This window comes from Hemitrygon akajei, chromosome 16 (genome assembly GCF_048418815.1).
Source record: "Hemitrygon akajei chromosome 16, sHemAka1.3, whole genome shotgun sequence".
Lineage (NCBI taxonomy): Eukaryota > Metazoa > Chordata > Chondrichthyes > Myliobatiformes > Dasyatidae > Hemitrygon > Hemitrygon akajei.
This window is the reverse complement of record NC_133139.1, coordinates 75,243,811-75,263,468: the sequence shown is the minus strand read 5'-3', so window position 1 is coordinate 75,263,468 and position 19,658 is coordinate 75,243,811. Positions and strand designations below refer to the sequence as shown.

At 44.8% G+C, this 19,658-nt stretch overlaps 1 protein-coding gene across 1 annotated transcript in view; it reads right to left on the bottom strand.

The window, feature by feature from the left end:
- Window positions 1-19,658, bottom strand: part of LOC140740194 (CD209 antigen-like protein C) — a 55,351-nt gene that overhangs the window by 23,826 nt on the left and 11,867 nt on the right. Inside the window, exons 4-5 of the mRNA XM_073069209.1 lie at window positions 15,231-15,299; window positions 9,709-9,780 (exon numbers count right to left, since the gene is read on the bottom strand). Coding sequence (XP_072925310.1) covers window positions 9,709-9,780; window positions 15,231-15,299 — 141 coding nt within the window. The remainder of the gene's footprint in view (window positions 1-9,708; window positions 9,781-15,230; window positions 15,300-19,658) is intronic.

The window sequence follows — 19,658 nt, the reverse complement described above, 5'->3', positions numbered from 1 at the left end:
AAAAGCTGTTTGAAAAGATTCTTAGAGATAGGATATATGGGCATTTAGAGAATCATGGTCTGATCAGGGACTGTCAGTATGGCTTTGTGAAGGGCAGATCGTGCCTAACAAGCCTGATAGAGTTCTTTGAGGAGGTGAGCAGGCATATAGATGACGGTAGTGCAGTGGATGTGATCTGCATGGATTTTAGTAAGGCATTTAACAAGGTTCCACACGGTAGTCTTATTCAGAAAGTCAGAAGGCATGGGATGCAGGGAAGTTTGGCCAGGTGGATTCAGAATTGGCTTCCCTGAAGAAGGTATGTGTCGTGGTGCAGGGAGTACATTCAAATTGGAGAATCGTGAATAGTGGTGTCCCACAAGGATCTGTTCTGAGACATCTACTTTTTGTGATTTTTATTAACGACCTGGATGAGGGGGCAGAAGGGTGGGTTGGCAAGTTTACAGACGACACAAAAGTTGGTGGTGTTGTAGATAGTGTAGAAGATTGTCGGAGATTGCAGAGAGACATTAATAGGATGCAGAAGTGGGCTGAGAAGTGGCAGATAGAGTTCAACCCGGATAAGTGTGAGGTGGTACACCTTGGAAGAACAAACTCCAAGGCAGAGAACAAAGTAAATGGCAGGATACTTGGTAGTGTGGACGAGCAGAGGGATCTGGGGGTACATGCCCTCAGATCCCGGAAAGTTGCCTCACAGGTAAATAGGGTAGTTGAAAGCTTATGTGGTGTTTGCTTTCTCAGTCGAGGGAAAGAGTTTAAGAGTCACGATGTAATGATGCAGCTCTATAAAACTAGTTATGCCACAATGGAGTACTGTGTCCAATTTTGGTCACCTTAGTATAGGAAGGATGTGGAAGCATTGGAAAGGGTACAGAGGAGATTTACCAGGATTCTGCGTGGTTTAGTGAGTATGGATTATGATCAGAGATTAAGGGAGCTAGGGCTTTACACTTTGGAGAGAAGGAGGATGAGAGGAGACATGATAGAGGTGTACAAGATATTAAGATGAGTAGACATAGTGGACAGCCAGCGCCTCATCCCCAGTGCACCACTGCTCAGTAGAAGAGGACATGCCTTTAAGTTAAGGGGAGGGAAGTTCAAGAGGGATATTAGAGGAAGGTTTTTCACTTAGTGAGTGGTTGGTGCGTTGAATGCACTGCCTGAGTCAGTGGTGGAGACAGATATAGTAGTGAACTTTAAGAGACTACTAGACAGGTAAATGGACGAATTTAAGGTGGGGGGTTATATGGGAGGCGGGGTTTGAGGGTCGGCACAACATTGTGGGGCGAAGGGCCTGTAATGTGCTATACTATTCTATGTTCTATATGCTCTATGTTATTTCAAGTTAAACTCATTAATCAATTCTGGTTTTTGCATAACACCCAATCGAGCATAGTCCATTCCCTAGTGGTGTTAATCACGAGCCAGTTTAAACCCCATCATGGAAGCTCACAGGAAATTTCCCCCTCCTGGAATGAAGCACGAACCTGATTTTTGCAATTTACCTGCATTTTGAAATCCCTTAGACTTTTGTAACATTGCTCTTTTGGCGCGCATCGTCTATCTTCCAGAGTAATTTGTAGACCACAACTTTAGTTGTTACATGCGGAAGACGGAGGAGAACCCAACTGCAGGACACTGGCACGTCGTCTCAGTTTGGGACGCTGGCGTAGACCTGAACGCAGAGCAGGAAACCAGAATGATCTTGACAAGGAGACGGGATTCACAGGGAATCGTTAGAACTACAGCGAAACTTAGAACTACCGGTTCTAATCGGAACAGGGAACGAAGTATCACACGAGAACTGACCAACGAACTGGTAACTTGTGATAGAGTCGTCCTCGTATTTATTTCCCAGACTCTGATGAAAGCCAGGTGTACGATTATTCGGTAACTCGCAACAATTGACTGAAATTGAGGCATGATCAAGGAGAAAGAAGTGTTAAAGGGGAATGGCAAACCGTAACCATGACAGTACCCACCCCCCTCAATTGGAGCCTCCGGGCTTTCCTCCAGGCCTGTCTGGATGGTCCCGATGGAAGTCCTGGATGACGGAAGAGTCTAGGATAAAGGAGCGGGGGACCCAGGTACGATCTTCAGGACCGTACCCTTCCCAGTCCACCAGGTATTGGAGGCCCTTGCCCCGACGGCGCACGTCTAGCAATCGTTGGACAGTGTATGCCGGATGGTTGTCGATGAGCCGGGCAGCGGGAGGAGTCACAGCTGGGGTCACAAAGGGCTGACGGAGACTGGTTTTATGAGAGACACATGAAAGGTTGGGTGAATACGCATGGTGAGGCGGACCGCTGTGGGGTTGATAATCCATTCGACCTTGAATGGTCCCAGGAAGCGGGGGACGAGTTTCCTAGGTTCGCATTTGAGCGGGATGTCCTTGGCGGAAAGCCACTCCATCTGCTCCGGTTGCTACTCTGGTGCTGGAGTGCGGTGTCGGTCGGCCGTTTTCTTATTTCGGTTTGTCGATCGGGGTAGGGCCTTGCGAGTCTCCACCCAAACCTTCCGGCAACGATCAACATGGTCCCGAACCCATGGTACCGCGATCTTTTCTTCCTGATCGAGGAACAGCGGGGGTTTGTACCTAAGGGAGCACTCGAACGGGGATCTCCCAATGGCAGAGCTCACTAGGGAGTTATGGGCGTACTCAATCCACGGGAGATGGTCACTCGAGGTTGACGGGTGGTTTGCCCTTACGCAACGTAACGTCGCCTCCAGGTCTTGGTTGACTCGTTTTGTCTGCCCGTTCGTCTGGGGGGTGGAAACCGGATGACAGGCTGGCCGTTGCTCCTAGGGCTCGACAGAAAGCTCTCCATATCTGCGAGACGTACTGGGGACCCCGATCGGAGAGGATGTCCGCGGGGATTCCGTGGAGGTGGAAGACGTGGCGGACTAGAAAATCTGCGGTTTCTTGCGAGGATGGGAGTTTAGGGAGGGCCACAAAATGCACCGCCTTGGTCAATCGGTCTACCACGGTGAGGACAGTTCTGTTTCCGCGGAAAGGAGTTAGACCGGTGAGGAAGTCTAAAGCGACGTGGGACCAGACGCCCAGGTGCAGGTAGGGGGCGGAGTAATCCCGCAGGTGGCCGATGGGAGGCTTTTCCACGGGCGCAGACTGAATATGCGGAAAATAGGAACGGGTGTCAGCGTCCATGGAGGGCCACGGTCCGATCGACTTCGGATGGAAGGCGAAGCGAGAAGTGTGCCCTCTCTGTAGAACCTGTGATCGAACAGCATCGGGTACAAAGAGTGTATTGGCAGGTCCGGTGCCTGGGTCTGGTTGCGTCCTTTGGGCCTCTTTGACTTTGGACTCGACCTCCTAGGTGAGCGCAGCCAGTGCACAGGATGGTGGAAGAATGGTTGCGCTGCCTTTATGGCAGTTATTTAGTTTATAATATTTTCGCTTAGTAATTCGTTTGTTAGCATTTTTTAGTTAAAGGTAGGATTGTTTAAGTAAAATTCATTTGTAATATATCGCGGCATGCGATGCCGTCACATCCGGTTTCGCCGCGTCTTGTGGGAAAATACCGGTTTGGGATAAAAGCAAGGGTGGGGGCCAGACATGTGCCAGTTCAGCGCAAGCAGAGTTTTCTTTCTACGCACCAGAAACACAGTGAAAGCAATGCTGTCAGTCATGAGATAATCGATATGTTGAATTAAAATGTTAACGCTGATTATGTTGAAAGTAACGACGGTCGATAAGGTTTATGTTTTCGTTAGTTAAAGAGTCGGGATAGTTTGTGTTGAAGTGTATTTAAAGCAGTCAATGGAGTAGGTAGATTCTGACTGTATGCTGCACTTTAATGTAATGTAGTTATTGTAGTTTTACCTTTGCAAGTATTCATGAAGTAAATGTGATATCTAGAAGGAAACAAATACTGTACCAATCTTGTATTGTTTTATCAACAGTTTTCACCATACGTTAATGTGAAGAGTGAACAGTAAATGGTTAATCTTACTGCGACCTTGTTTTCATTGACTACGGTTTACCTCGACGTTTAATTCGGGTTCCGTCACACCCGACCGAGAACGTTACAATGATCTCGAGGTTGGAAAGATCCTCCTCGGAAACGTATTGGCGGGAGAGGGCATCGGGCTTCCCATTCTTGGATCCCGGACGAAAGGTGAGGAAGAACCTGAACCGGCCAAAAAATAATGCCCAACGGGCCTGGCGGGAATTCAGGCGTTTGGCGGTCTGAATATATTAAAGGTTCTTATGGTCTGTCCAGACGATAAATGGGTGTTCTGCCCCCTCCAACCAATGCCTCCACACTTCCAACGCCAGATTGACCGCTAGTAGGTCCCGTTTCCCCACGTCGTAGTTTCGTTTAGCGGGAGACAGTCGGCGAGAGAAAGCACAGGGATGTAGTTTCTGATCCGGGCTCGAACGCTGGGACAGTACCGCTCCCACCCCGGAGTCAGAGGCGTCAGCCTCCACAATGAACTGACAGGAGGGGTCCGGTTGAATAAGAACGGGAGCAGACGTGAAACGCCTCTTCAGTTCGGCCAATGCTGAGTCCGCCTCGGAGTTCCATAGGAAAGAGGTGGCAGGTGAGTTAAGTCGGGTAAGGGGAGCCGCCACCTGACTGTTGTATCTGATGAACCGAAGATAGAAGTTCGCAGACCCCAGGAACCGTTGGAGTTGCTTGCGGTCCGTGAGTTTTGGCCACTCCGCCCCAGCCCGGATCTTCTCGGGATCAGCTCTCACCTGTCCCCTTTCGATGATACAACCTAGGAAGCTGACCGAGGGGTCGTGAAATTCGCATTTCTCCACCTTTACGAATAATTTATTCTCCCCAACCTCTACAGGACTTGACGGACTTGATGCACGTGTTGCTGGGGACTGCTGGAAAAGATCAGGATGTCATCCTGATAGACAAACACAAAGCGGTTAATGAAGTCTCTTAGTACATCTTTAATCAATGCTTGAAAAACTGCAGGGGCATTGGTGAGGCCGAAAGGCATGACTAAGTACTCGAAGTGGCCTAACGGGGTATTGAAAGCCCTCTTCCACTCGTCCCCCTCCCTTATCCGGACCAAATGGTAGGCGTTTCAGAGCTCCAACTTCGAGAAGATGGCGGCTCCATGAATTGGCTCGAACGCAGAACTTATAAGAGGCAGTGGGTACTTGTTCTTAATGGTCATATGATTTAGGCCTCGGTAATCGATGCAGGGACGGAGAGAGCCATAAAGCTTCCCCACAAAGAATAATCCAGCGCCCACCGGGGAGTATGAGGGTCGAATAATGCCCGCCGCGAGAGACTCACTAATATATTTCTCCATGGCTTCTTTCTCAGGCCGGGACAAGTTATACAGGCGACTGGTAGGTAACGAGGCCCCGGGGAGAAGGTCGATAGCGCAGTCATACGAGTGGTGTGGAGGCGGGGAAAGAGGACGTTGCTTGCTGAATACCTGTCCCAGGTCGTGGTATTCTGTGGAAACTCTGGACAAGTCGAGGGTTTCAAAGACGGGCGAGGTCGCTGTATCCTTCCTAGGGGATAGGGCCGACTGCAGACAGGCGGCGTGGCAAAGCGGGCTCCAGCTGGCTATCCTCCCGGTAGACCAATCAATGCAAGGATTATGGCTGCGCAACCAGGGGTATCCAAGTACTATCGGAGCTTGAGGAGAGGAGATTAGGTTAAATTGTATCTGCTCCCGATGATTCCCAGAGAGGATCAACTTCAGTGGTGGAGTACGGTGAGTGACTTGAGCCAGATGTCTTCTGTCCAGTGCCCGGGCTTCCAGAGGGGTAGACAACGGCTCCCGAGGAATTCCTGCCTGGGCAGCTATGTCTTACTTCAACAGATCCCCCTCAGCACCGGAGTCTATCAAGGTAGACAAGGGCAGAGACTGTTGGTTGCAGGTTACAGTAGCTTGGATCTGCATCTGGGCATGGGATACTGAAGGGAGTGTCGTCTGATTCACCAGAGCAGTTGGAGCGTGGACTGCACTAGGAGCGGACGGGGAAGAGAGGCTTGCCGAAGATGGTAAGGGGGGCCGTAGGATGACCCGAGGAGCGGGGTGACCGGTCATTTCTCTCAGACGTTCTCGAAGTCGATTATCTACCCTGGTGGCTCGAGAGATCAAACAGTCCAGGCTGTTCACGTCTTCCCTGGCCGCTAATTCATCTTCTATCTTGTCAGAGAGACCCCGTCCATACACTTCCTGTAGTGCTTCGTCATTCTACCCAGAGTCGGCCGCTTATATTCGGAACTCTACGGAGTATTTCGCTACACTTCGCGAGCCCTGACAGAGAGTCAGAAGGCGCCTAGTGGCGTCTTTCCCGCGAATGGGCTGTTCAAAAACCTTCTTCATTTCGGAGACGAAGGTGGAGAAGAACGAACAGACCTCTGGCCGGTTGTCCCAGATCCCGGTGTCCCATGATAAGGCATCCCCTCGTAACAGCTCCATGATGTACGCAATTTTTTATCTGTCTGAGCTGTACGTACGTGGCTGTTGGTCAAAAACCAGAGAGCGCTGCAGTAAGAAAGCCGGGCACTTCCCTAGGTCCCCAGCGTAGGATCCGGTCCGGGTACATAAGGCTCTCGAGGTGATTGTGTTGCCGAGCCCAGGGGCGTACCCATCCCAGGCTGTGTGGTTTGGTCAGACTGGGTTCTTGGAAGGGACAGAGTAGGGGGAGCGGATACCCGCTCAACCTGCTCACTGACCTTTACATCCTCGGATAGGGCACGAAGATCTTTCATGACTTCTCTGAGTAATTGTTCATGTATGCCCAGTAGGGAGCCCTGCCTAACGAGGGCCTGTTGCACCGGGTCAATGTCCGCTGGGTTCATTCTGGCCAGTTCGTTCTGTTACACGGGGACGATGGAGGAGAACCCAAGTGCAGGACACTGGCACGTCTACTCAGTTCGGGAGGCTGGCTTAGACCTGAACGTAGAGCAGGAAACAGAGGGATCTTGACAAGGAGTCGTGATTCACAGGGACTCACTAGAACCTAGAGCGGAACTTAGAACTAACGGTTCTAATCGGAACAGGGAACGAAGTATCACACGAGAATTGACCAACGAACTGGCAACCTGTGATAGAGTCGTCCTCGTATTTATTTCCCAGTCTCTAATGAAAGCCAGCTGCACGATTATTGGGTAACTAGCAACAATTGACTGAAATTGGGGCATGATCAGGGAGAAAGAAGTGTTAAAGTGGAACGGCGAACCGGAGCCATGACTTTAGTACTGTTTGGGCGACTGTATACATTTCCCATCGGGGTCTTTTTATCCCTGCAGTTATTTAGCTCTTCCCACAAATATGCAACACCACCTAACCATATGTCCCCTCTTTGTAATGATTTGATTTCATTTTTTTAAACCAACAGAGCAACGCCTTCCTACCTGTCTTTGGGATACAATGTGTATTCTTGAACATTATGCTCTCAGCTGTAATCACCTTTCACCTGTGATTCAGAGATGCCTAGAACATCATACCTGCCAATCTACAACATTGCTGCAAGTTCAACTACCGCCCTTTATATACTGAGCACATTCAAACATAACACGTTCTGTCCTGTATTCACCCTTTTCGATCTTGCCCACCTTTAACATTGCAGCTCATCCTGTTTACTGAATTTTTACCCTATCAAGAGCCTCCACTCACAACACAGAGCCTCTGTTTGTAAACCAGCTATCTCATCTTCAGCACTATCATCTGTCCTTCCTGAGATACTTTTTGCAATGAGATAATGGCCCAGGTGCAGGTCAGTGTGACTAAGCAGAAAAATGGTTCGGCACAGCCAAGAAGGTCCAAAACGCCTGTTTCTGTGCAGTAATGTTCTATGGTTCTAACGTGCATTTCAGGAAACTAGTCACACCACGCTCAACATTTTGTTCGCTAGCTTTGCTTGAGTTCTTACCAACATTTGCCTCTGCATGCTCTCCACAAACTGTTCTGACACTCTGGTTCCCATGCCCCTGCAGCTCTGGTTTAAATCCTGTCATACAGCATTAACAATGCTTTCCGCTAGGATATTTGTTCCGCTCCAGTTCAAGTGCAAACCGTCCCACCTGTACATATCCTACATGCCCTGGAAGAGAGAACAACGATTTGAATCTCTTACACCCTCCCTCCTACACCAACTCCTTAACCACATAGTAAACTGTATAATCTTCCTACTTCCTACCACGAGGCACAGATAGCAATCCTGTGGTCACAACCCTGAAGGTCCTACCCTTTAACTTAACACCTAATTCCGTGAAAAACCTATACAGTCGTTACTAATCTTACCCATGGCATTCGTATCAACATGGACCAGGGTTTTTGGCTGTTCACCTTTCCACTTAAGAATCCCAAGGACTCGATCGGAGATAGCGTGGACACTCGCACCTGGCAGACAAAATACCATACGCGAAACTCGCTCACGCCCACAGAAGCTCTTGATTGTTCCCCTAACTAACAAATCACCCATCACCATAACATGCCTATTCTCTCCCCTTCAAAGCTGACTCGCAGAACCAGACTCAGTCACAGACACTGGACCACTGTGACTTTTGGCTAGTAGGTCAGCCCCTAACCCCGCCAGTGTGAAAGCTGATATATGTTGTTGACGGAAATGACCACAACGACACACTGCACTGGTTCCTTAACCCCTTACCCCTCCCGATTGTCATACAATCTCCTGTGTTCTGCACCTAGGGAGTAACTACCTCTCTACATGCTCTATCTGTCATCTCTTCAGCCTCCCAAATGATCCGGAGTTCGTCTAGTTCATCATACAATTCCTTAACGCGGATTGTGTGGAAGCTGAAGTTGGATGTGGTCGGAAAGGATTCTGGAGGACACTATGTCTCCCTACATCCTGCAAGAAGAGCATTCCACTGACTTGTCTGACACCTCTATTATCCTAGCTAAGCACATATAAAGAAGTGAAGGAAATGAAACTTAATCTTTAGTTTTTAGTACTTTGCTTTCTCTGACTCAAGCTTGTTTTCGCCTCGAATAGCTAAAGCTGCAATCAAACCATTCTGACTCTGTCCACTCAGATAACGGCTGATGTGACAATGAACTTGTCCCTGCCTTCCTTTATTTTGGTCTTGATAATCAATCCTAACCGCCGATTGTACGTTAGTCAAAACTCGTTTTCGCTTTGTCAATCCTCTGCTGACATCTCTGTTTGGTCAGTGGACCGGAGAGAAATTCCCTCCTTTCAAAACTTTCGATATCCGGTTCTGTCGCTGGACAAAGCTATTTTTCTAGATTAAGATATAGACAAACATATTAATGGCACAACTTCCCGATTTCCTGGGCATGGAGGCAGTACTTTCGGCCTTGACGTCGCTCCTCCTGTTTCTCTGGAACTTCGAAATAATCTGTTTATTCTCCTCTCTCTTTCACAATTCTGACGAATGATCTACCACAGTTATTCTTCTATTTCGACCGGAAATGTTGAACACTTCACAATTTCAAACATTTCTGTTTTCATTTATTGTTTTCACACGATTTTAATTCAAGGTCAGTGTCCTTGTGGTGTGATGTGAATTACCAACTGCTGGGGGCATAAAGTAAGAAAATTTTCCAGGAGGCAAGCAAATGAGTAGGATTAGATTTGACTTTGGAGTTTGGGACATAAATAGGATTAGCTGAAACAATTTTAGCAATCTATGCCACTCTGCCCCTTATCAACATTCATATCGCTTCCAAATTAAAAAAGGACACGATATTTTGTATGATAATTATTAAACTTACTCATATTCAGCTGCGAAATCTCGTCCTGATGTTTAGCCAAGGCGCTAAGTGCCTTCTCGTGGTTTCCTGCAACTAAATAAGGATATCAGGTTAGATCGTGTGGTTTTATTTGTCAGCTAGCTCATCATGTCTTCAGTCTCGAATGATTTGACAACTGATGATAATCATCATCAATGTGATTGAAAATAATGATAAACCTGAAATGTATATGGAGCACACCTGCATACGTCAGATATTGAATCAGTCAGCGTGAGAGGTCGTTAAGTCATTACCCTGTTCCATTCAGAATTAAAGTAAAACATAAGGAAATATTTGACCAAATACCCGTTTCCCTTATTTCGCATCAGAAAGTTTGAAAGAATCTCACGAAACTTCCTTTCACAAGAGTGAAAATAGGATAAAACTGACAGAGTCAATGTAAAATACATCCATATCACAGTCCAAGTCAGATGTCCTATCATGTAAAAGGCTAGGAAATGACGCGCTATATCTGCGAATTCAAATGAAGGATCACAAAGATATTCGGAAGTGTTAAACAGTCTTAGGTATTTAATGAACTAAAAAGACAAAGAAAACAGTGGAACTTACAAGGTGGATAAAACGCATGAACCTGATGGAATGTGCCCTCGGGTTTAAAAGGAAGTATCTAGAGAGATTGTAGAGGCATTGACAATGGTCTGTCAGGAAGCGATATTTTCTGGAATGATACCCAATGACTGGAAAATTGCAAATGTTACTTTACTATTCAAGAAGTGAGGGAGGCAGTAGGAAATAAATTATAGACCTGTTAGCCTAACATCAGTGGTTGATGAAGTAGTTGGAATTAATCTTTAGGAATGAGATTACGGAATACCTGGAGGCACATGACAAGAGAGCCAGCATGGTTTCCTGAAAGGAAAATCCTGATTGACTAACCGACTGCAATTTTTTGAGGAAATTACAAGCAGGGTAGAGAAAGGAGATGCAGTGGATGGGATGTAGTGTGCTTGGATTTTCAGAAGGCCTTTGACAAGGTGTCGCACATGAGGCTGCTTAGCAAGATAAGAACTCATGACATTATAGGGAATTTACCAGCATGGGTGGAGCATTGGCTGATCGGCAGAAAATAATGAGTGGGAATAAAGAATTCTGTTCTTGCTGGCTGCCAGCTACTAGTGGAGTTCCACAGGGGTTGGTGTTGGGACGGCTGCTTTTTACGAAGTGTGTCAATTATTTGGACTATGGGATTATTGGATTTGTAGCTAAATTTGCCCATGATACAAAATGGCTGGAGTAGTGGGTGGTGTTGAGGAAACCGAGAGACTTTAGAGACTAGTTTGGGGGATTGGGCAAAGAAGTGGCAAGTGAACTATTTTGGTGGAACAAATAAACGAGCAGACATTTAGTCAGATGGGGAGAGAATTCAAAATGCAGAGTGGCTAAGGCAATTGGGAGCCCTTGTGCAGGATACGCTGAAGGTTAACCCCTAAGTTGAATCGGTGATGAAGAAGGCGAATGCAATGTCGGCATTCATTTCTGTTGGTATAGAATACAAGAGCCGGGATGAGATTATTAAGCTCCATAAGGCACACGTGAGACCACATTTGGAGTATTGTGTGCAGTTTTGGGCTCGTTATTTTTAAAGGATTACTGACATTAGGGAGGGTTCAGAAAAGATTCACGAGGATTATTCTGGGAATGAAAGAGTTACCGTGTGTGGAAAATCTGGCAGCTCTTGGGCTGTATTCCCTGCGGATCAGGAGAATGAAGGGGATCTCATAAAAGTATTCCGAATGTTAAAATGTCTGAACAGATTAGATATGGCGAAGTTATTTCTCATGGTAGGGGAGTTTAGGATAAGAGGGCGCAATTCAAGCTTGAAGGACATCCATTTAACAAAGAGATCCAGACAGATTAGTCAGAATTTGTTGCCACGAGCGGCTGTGGAGTCCAAGTCATTGTGTGTATTATAGGCTGAGACAGATAGGTTCTTGGTTAGCCAGGGTATCCAAGGGTTTGGGGAGAGAGCAGGCGAGTGATGATGACTGGAACAATTGGACCAGCCCATGATAGAATGGCAGAAAAGATTCGATGGGCCGAATGGCCTAACCCTGCTGCTATATTTTCTGGTCTCCTGGATAACTCGCAAAAACTCGGTCTGATCTTTACTCGACAAGGATCAGGACCATTCAATAAGAAAACCGAGGGTTTAGCACTACCTCTTGGAATACACTCCAGGGCATGGAAGAATCTCTGTACACCTAATTAGACCCCAGTCTACTGACAAGTTTTAGGTAAGCTTTTCAAGGATACTTAATTATACACCAAAAAAGTCTTGAGGAGAATTATCAAAAGACAATTGCAACTTAGATATAAACCAAGAAGATCTAACTATAACACATCATAAAAGTCCGAAGCGCAATCATACGTGATGAGTATAATTAATAAAACGAAGATATTACAAAACAAAATGGAGAATACAAACTTTCGTACTACCCGAAATTGTGACAGAAGTCCTCCCCCTACAGCCGGCTCCTAAAGGACCAGTAATATCGAGGTGTAAACGATGCAATTCTGAAATTAAATCTGGATTAAAAATATCCCTGGAAGTTACCCAACACCGTAACACAGTACTATATCCCTCCCTGTCTACCCAATATTGCAAGTGTCCTGTTAATTTCATGAATTCAGCAGCAGTCTCTACAGATTGGGTAGACCATTTCACCGCCTATGAACATTCGGGGTAGGGGTGGGAGTGCTCGGAGCTAAGGGACCACAAAGTTAAAGTTTCAGTTTGGATTAATGAAGGGCGGGATGAGTTCTCATAGGACGGGAAATTTCTAACTTGTATGTTACCAGGATAATGTTCCCCAGACTCTAAAGAGAACGATATAGTGGGGGAGTTAATGTCTGCCATTCTAGTTTGAGCAGAAAATCCTCATTTGAAAAATCGACCTGCTGACCAAAATAGAAAGAGAGACCCAAATTCTTTCTATTGGGCATATCCTGCTGTCGGGTCTAACTCTGTTTAAGAGTCTCTGAGGCCTTGAACCAAATTTGTTTGCACATCTAAACAGTTGCTCTGTCGTGTGGACCCCGACATCAGCCTCCTGATCAGGATGAGGGGATACGGAAACCCAAAAGGATATTCGAAAGGGGTCATACCCAATGATGAATATTGAAGCATCCTATGGGCGAACACCACCTTCATTAAACGGTCATCGAGTACACATACATGAATTTTTAAGCATTTTCCTCAGAAAGTCATGAATGCATGTTTCGACCACAACTCGAACATTCGTCAGCCAAAAGGGCATAGCCATGATTCGTACTGACTTTTCGGGTTATCAAATCAGTCTTCCATTCCTCCCCTTCACGAATATAAATTAAATTATAGGCGTTCGTCAGATACAGTTTTATTCAAATCGCTGCTCCTTCAAACAATCGAAATGCTGTGTTAATTAGGTGCAAGGGGTACCGATTACTCACTGTTAATTTGTTTAAGTCTCTATAATCCATGCAGGCTTGGTTTCACGTTCTTTTGGTCGTAAAACTGAACCCTGCTGCCGCCGGATAATATGGCCTGATAAACCTTGAGGAGAGTGCCTTTCTAATCTACTTGTACATGGCCAGCCTTTGGCTGCTAGTAGGGAAGTCGTCTTCCTCCGGGTAGGTCCCTTTCCATAGCTCTATGGCACAATCATAGCGCCGATAGAGCGGTGGTGCGGCGCCATCTGTGATCATCAACGGTCGCAAATTCGGGATATGAGAGGCAGACTGGAAACCACGGGTAACTCGGAAACTCGGAATGCTTCTGGGAGGCAGACCTTATGACATATCTGGGGAACTCAAGGCGACGCCTCCTCTGGCAACTCTGACATTAGAATATCGTGTTGGATAGCTAAGTTAATCAGTCCGACCAGTTCCTGGACTGGTTCACGGGCCATCAATTCGTCCCTGAGCGTTTCATTCAGATAGCTGTAGAACACAGCGATGATGGTTTCTCTATACCTCCCACTCACAAGTACCTGTCACATACTGTGAAGTCTACCAGTCGCCTAATACCCATCGAGGGACAATAAGCAGACCCACCTCATAGCTCTCACGAACATGCCAATGTTCGAATATTCTGAAGGATCTCTCTCCCACAATGCCTTAGGGAACACCGGAGCCTTACCCGACAGGAGGGAGTTTATGTATGCATCTTTAGTCCGTCCAGTGGCCAACTTGAAAGGCAGCAGCTGGAAGACCAGCGACCACTATGTTAGGTACCCAGCGCAAGACCTGGGTTCCCAACAAAGCGTTCGAGACTAGGCAGATTCGACGATCTTTCAACACCGCCTAGCCCAGTCAGGGATGCACCTGACTGCTTGGTTCCTTGATATCTGGGAAGGTCTTGAAGGACGCAGCCAGCTCTAGCAACATCTGTTCGTGCCGGTTACCTGCAGCACATTGCTGTATCAAAATTGACTAAATGTCAAATCCTGCTGGTGCAAGGAATGACTCAGAAATACTGTCACGCTGTATCTTCAGACCCAAGCGCAGGGTTATACAGAGACTACGAGAGGGTTAAGTAAGACTACGCATTTGATTCACAAAATAGACAAAACAAAATAGTAAAACGTACAATGCATTGGTTAATTCTCAGTAACTAGGAATATCTCGGCCAAAATTTCACGGTGCAAAAAGCGGGACCATCGCAAAAACCGAGGGATTGGTACTGCACCATTAAATACACTGCAGGGAATGAAGGAGTTCGTGCACAGCTACCGAAAACCCGGACTCTTAACTAGCTTACAGGTAACCATTCTGATAATAGAAAACCGTCCAAAGATACTTAATTGGACAGCTGCAAGGCTCCCAGTAGAATCAATTGGAATTATCTATGGACAGTTGGAACTTAAACGTAAATTAGAGAGGACCGAACAACAATACATGAAGACATCTAAAGTGCTATCATACATGATGATTATCCTTAAATAAAACGTAAAGAATTCAAAAATGCACAGCAACAAAAATATCAGAAAACACTACCAAAGACCCAAGCTTGAGACAGGAGTCATCCTTCAAGTTCAAGTTCAAGTTCTTAATTGTCAGTCAATTATGCCCATGTATACAGCTCAATGAAACACTATTCCTCTGGTGCAAATTCCCCGGGTTTCTCTGAAACTTTGAAAGAGTTTGTTTATTCTCCTTTCTCTTTCACAGTTCTGATTTAAGATCTTGCACATTTATTCTTCTATTTTGACGGAAATGTTTAACACGTCACTATTTCTAAAATTTCTGTTTTTATTTATTATTTTCACACAATTTTAACTCAAGATCTTTGTCCTTGTGGAATGATACATTAAGGTATACAGTAAGAAAAATTTCCAGGTGATAAGCTAATGAGCAGGATTGGGTTTGACAATGGAGTTTGGGGCATAAGTAGGATTATCTGCAGCAATTTTAGCTATCTACGTCACACTGAACATCATCAACATTCATATCGTTTCAAATTAAAAAATAGGACAGATATTTTATTTGATCACTGTTAAACTTACTGTTATTCAGCTGCAAAATCTCGTCCCGAAATCCAGCGATGGCGCTAGGGGTCTTATTGATTCCTGCAACTAAATGAGGGTATCACATTAGACAGTGTGGTTTTATTTCCCTGCTAGTGCATCCTGTCTTCAGTCTCGAATGATTTGATGAATGATGATATTCTTCATTAATGTAATTGAAAATAATGGTAAAGATGAAATGAGTGTTGAGCACATCTACATAAGTTGGTTAGCGTAAGATGCTGTCAACACATTACCCTGTTTCATTCAGAATTAAAGCAAGACGTTAGAAAATATTCGGCCAAATATGCTTTTCCCTCATTATGCGTCAAAAAGTTTGAAGGCATCTCACGGGATTTCTTTTTCACAACAATGACAGTAGAATTAAACTGACCGATTCAATGTAAAATACGTTCATATCATAGTCCAATCCAGATGTGCTACAACGAAAAAGGACAGGACGTGTCACGCTACATCTCCGAATTGTATGTAGACTTGTGCTCCTTATTTTAGAAAGGATATGTTGACATGGAAGAGGGTTCAGAGAAGATTCACGAGAATGATTCCAGGAATGAAAGTCTTACCGTATGAGGAACGTTTGGCAGCTCTTGTGCTGTATTTCCTGGAGTTCAGGAAAATGAGGGGGAATCTTATAGAACCATTCAGAATGTTAAAAAATCTGAACAGATTAGATATAGAAAAGTTATTCGCCATCTAGGGGAACCTAGGACAAGAGTGCACGACTTCAGGGTTGAAGGACATCTATTTAGAACAGAGATGCAGAGAAATTACTTTTGTCAGATGGTGGTAAATCTATGGAATTTGTTGCCACTAGTCACCTGCCGAGGCCAAATCAGTGTGTGCATTTAAGGCCAAGATAGATAGTCTCTTGATTAGCCTAGGCATCAAAGGGTATGAGAAGAAGGCAGGGGAGTGGAGATGACTGGAAAAATTGGATCAGGCCACGGCTGAGAGGCGGAGCAGACTCGATAGGCCGAATGACCTACTTCTGCTCCTATGTCTTATGGTCTTATGGCTTTGGTTACCTCGCAAAATCTCAACTAGAATTTTACTAGACAAGGATCATAACCACTGTAAAAGAAAACCGAAGGTTTAATAATACCCCTTGAAATGCACACTACAACAACAGCAGAATATCAGAAAACACTACCAATGACCCAAGTTTGAGACAGGATTCATCCTTCAAGTTCAAGTTCCTAATTTGCAGACAATCATACACATGTGTACAGCTCAAGGAAACGTAATTCTGCTAGAGACAAGGTACAAATATATGACGACCCGTATAGTCACACATTGCATATTTAGTAACGACACAGTAATACAGTCACAAAATAATATTCTAAGCATTCTAGAGTGGCGCTGCATGAAGATTAACAGGTTGCCATGCAGTGCAAGGTATATGTTTATGTACGTCAGTATAATGTTACTGATATTATTATAATAAAAACAAGCAGTAGTAAAATATGTTAAACAACAGCAATTAAAGATAAATGTGACCAGTGTGATGAGAGTGTGTCTATGAATCTGGGAGTGTGGAGGGAGGGGAGTAGGGGGTGTAATGATAAGGCATTCAGACAGGATGTACAAGTGTGCTGGTGGTAGCAGGGTGCTAAGACTTCCAACAATCTGGCAGTTATCATTCTTATTCTATCGTATCTTCTGCCTGATTGCGGGTGTCAAAAAGATTGTGGGAAGGATGTAAGTTGCCTTTCACACAGCTGGATACAATGCACATGCTACGGTTCAGATATGTACACTGAACAATGCGATGATCGCTTCAGCAGTCCTCACTATCCAGTGTGAGATCTTGCAACAAATGCATGCTATTCCCATAGAGACCATGCTACAGCTGCTCAGTGCACTCTCGATGGCGCAACGATAAACGTGGTGAAAATGGGGCAGGGGGATCTTCGCATGCCACAGCGTCTACAAAAAGTGGAAACGCCATTGTGTTCTCTTGGCTAAAGAAGTGGTGTTGAGGGACTAGGTGAGATGGTCAGTAAAGTATACGCCAAGAAACTTGGGGTTCCTGGCTCTGTTCATGGCGAGCGGTCAACCAGACCTTACGGAGGTCAACGATCATTTATGTAGACTTGGAGAGAATGGTTTCTATAAAGGGAAATCTTGCTTGCCAAATCAGATCGAGTTCTTCGAGAAAATAACAAGAAGGGTAGAAATGGATAGGCAGAGAATGTCATTTACTTGGAGTTTCAGCTGCTAGATAGCGAGTCACACATGCGGTAGCTTAAAGATCCTATGATATTTTCCTGTAAGATTTAAGTATCTTTCCTGATACTGAAAGATACTGAGATACTGAAAGTTTCAGGTATCCCATATCTCTGAAAAGATGTGTTGTCAATAGAGCGACTCCAGGGGAGGTTCACGAGGATGATTCCGGGAATTAAGGGATTAACATGGGGAACATTTGGCAGCCTTGGGCCTGTACTCTCTCTAAAATTGAAGAATGCAGGGTAATCTCATTGAAACCTACCAAATTTTGAAAGGACTAGATAGGGTGGATGTGGAGAGGGTTTTCCCTGTGGTGGTGGTACCCAGACTAGAGAGCACAACCTCAAAATTAGGAACGACCCTTTAGAACAGAGGTAAAAAGGGTTTATTTTAGACAGCGTTTAATAAATCTGTGGAATGCCCTGCCGCAGACTGCAGCGGAGGCCTAGTCTGTATACTTAAGGCAGAAGTTGCTCTTTTCCTGATCAGTCAGGACATCAGAGGATCTGACAAGCAGGCAGGTGTATGGTAGTAAGTGGGATCCGGGACCATCCATGATGGAATGGTGGAGCAAACTCGATGGACTAAATGACCCAATTCTGCTCATATGTCCTCTGGTCTTATGAAGCTCTGAGAGTACAAATTTCCCCTCATGCTCATTTTAATCGTTTCACCTTTCACGCTTAAACAGTGACACCTAGTTGTAGTCCACTCAACCACAATAGAAAGAGTCTGCTTATATTTACCATATCTACAACTCTCATGATTTTGTGAGCCTTTTGCAAACCTCTCCTCGATCTTTTACATTACAAGACGTAAGGTCCTATCCTATTCAATCTTTCCACACAACTCGGGTCCTGCAGACACGCAAATTCTTTATTAATTTTCTCCTTTCTCTTTCAAATTTATTTATACCTTTTCTGTAGGTAAATAACCCAAATTCCACACAATGCTCCAATTTAGGTGTCAGTCATGTCTTACAGAAGTTCGACATAACAAGCAGCTCTCTATATTCAATTCTTTTATATATGAAGACTAATCTGCAAAGTTGTAGGCATAATTGGGCTGCATTGCAAATACTGCCTGATAATTTAAAATTATGTTGCTTGAAAAAAAATTACATCTTCATATGCATACTCTTAAATAGCTTGTTGGGGTTGCTGAAGCTCCACATATGCATATTTGCATGTAAATTTAGAAAATAAAATACCTTCCAAAAAAAATTATCTGTCGACCAGCTTCATTACTGTGCATCACAGGCTATTCAACGACAATAAGATTTATTTGTTCTCTCCAAATAATACCATAAGTACTTCTTGAAGACACCCGCAGTATCTACAAATATAACCGTCATTTGTATTGATCACGCCAAAACCTTCTGGCCTTATTAGAGACGGATAATGTCTATAAGAATATGAAAGTTGTCCTAGATTGAAAGCATTAAGCTGGCACTGCTTTGGATTTGTGTATATCGCAGATCACTAATTTCTGCAACATATGTAGAAATGAAAATAGTTCAGAGTGGATGCACTTGACTATTGCAAGTCCTGCAAAGAAATCTCTCTGAGGCTTAGGTAGGCTGTTGTGTGGAGTAGGAAATACAGAGTAGAAAGTTACCCGAGTGTAGAAATTCATGAGGAGTCTTAGAAGAGCATATTGGACTCATTTTAACAAACCGTGTGGGTGAGTTTAATGCATTTAGTGGGGGGTAAATGTTAGATTTGGAGGTTTGACCTCGAACTCGCCATTTAAAATTTTTGGAGTGGCAGGGGCATGGAATTCACTTATCCAATGCTCTGATATGTTTTTGCGAGTGGTATGGCGTGTATCTTGTAATTGCAACTCGATTGGCTGGTGCATTTCCGATGGGAGTCGCCCGGATTTGCCTACTGACCTCCACCTGCACTATTCTCCTTTCTGAGACATACAAAACATCAACACATTCATGCTGATTCACTTTTAAATTTGAAGTCTGTTAAAGCTTTGAAGTTGCAGAGCACAAAATAATAAAAAAAAACAATTCCTTGCATTTCGAAGCAAATTAAATTGATTTTTTACTGCACTCCATACATCATGAGGACATACCCAATGTATTACAATGCACAACATTAAACAGATTGAGAGCTCAGCTGCTGCCGGAATTGTTCACATCATTAGAAGGCAGTATTTTGATAAAGA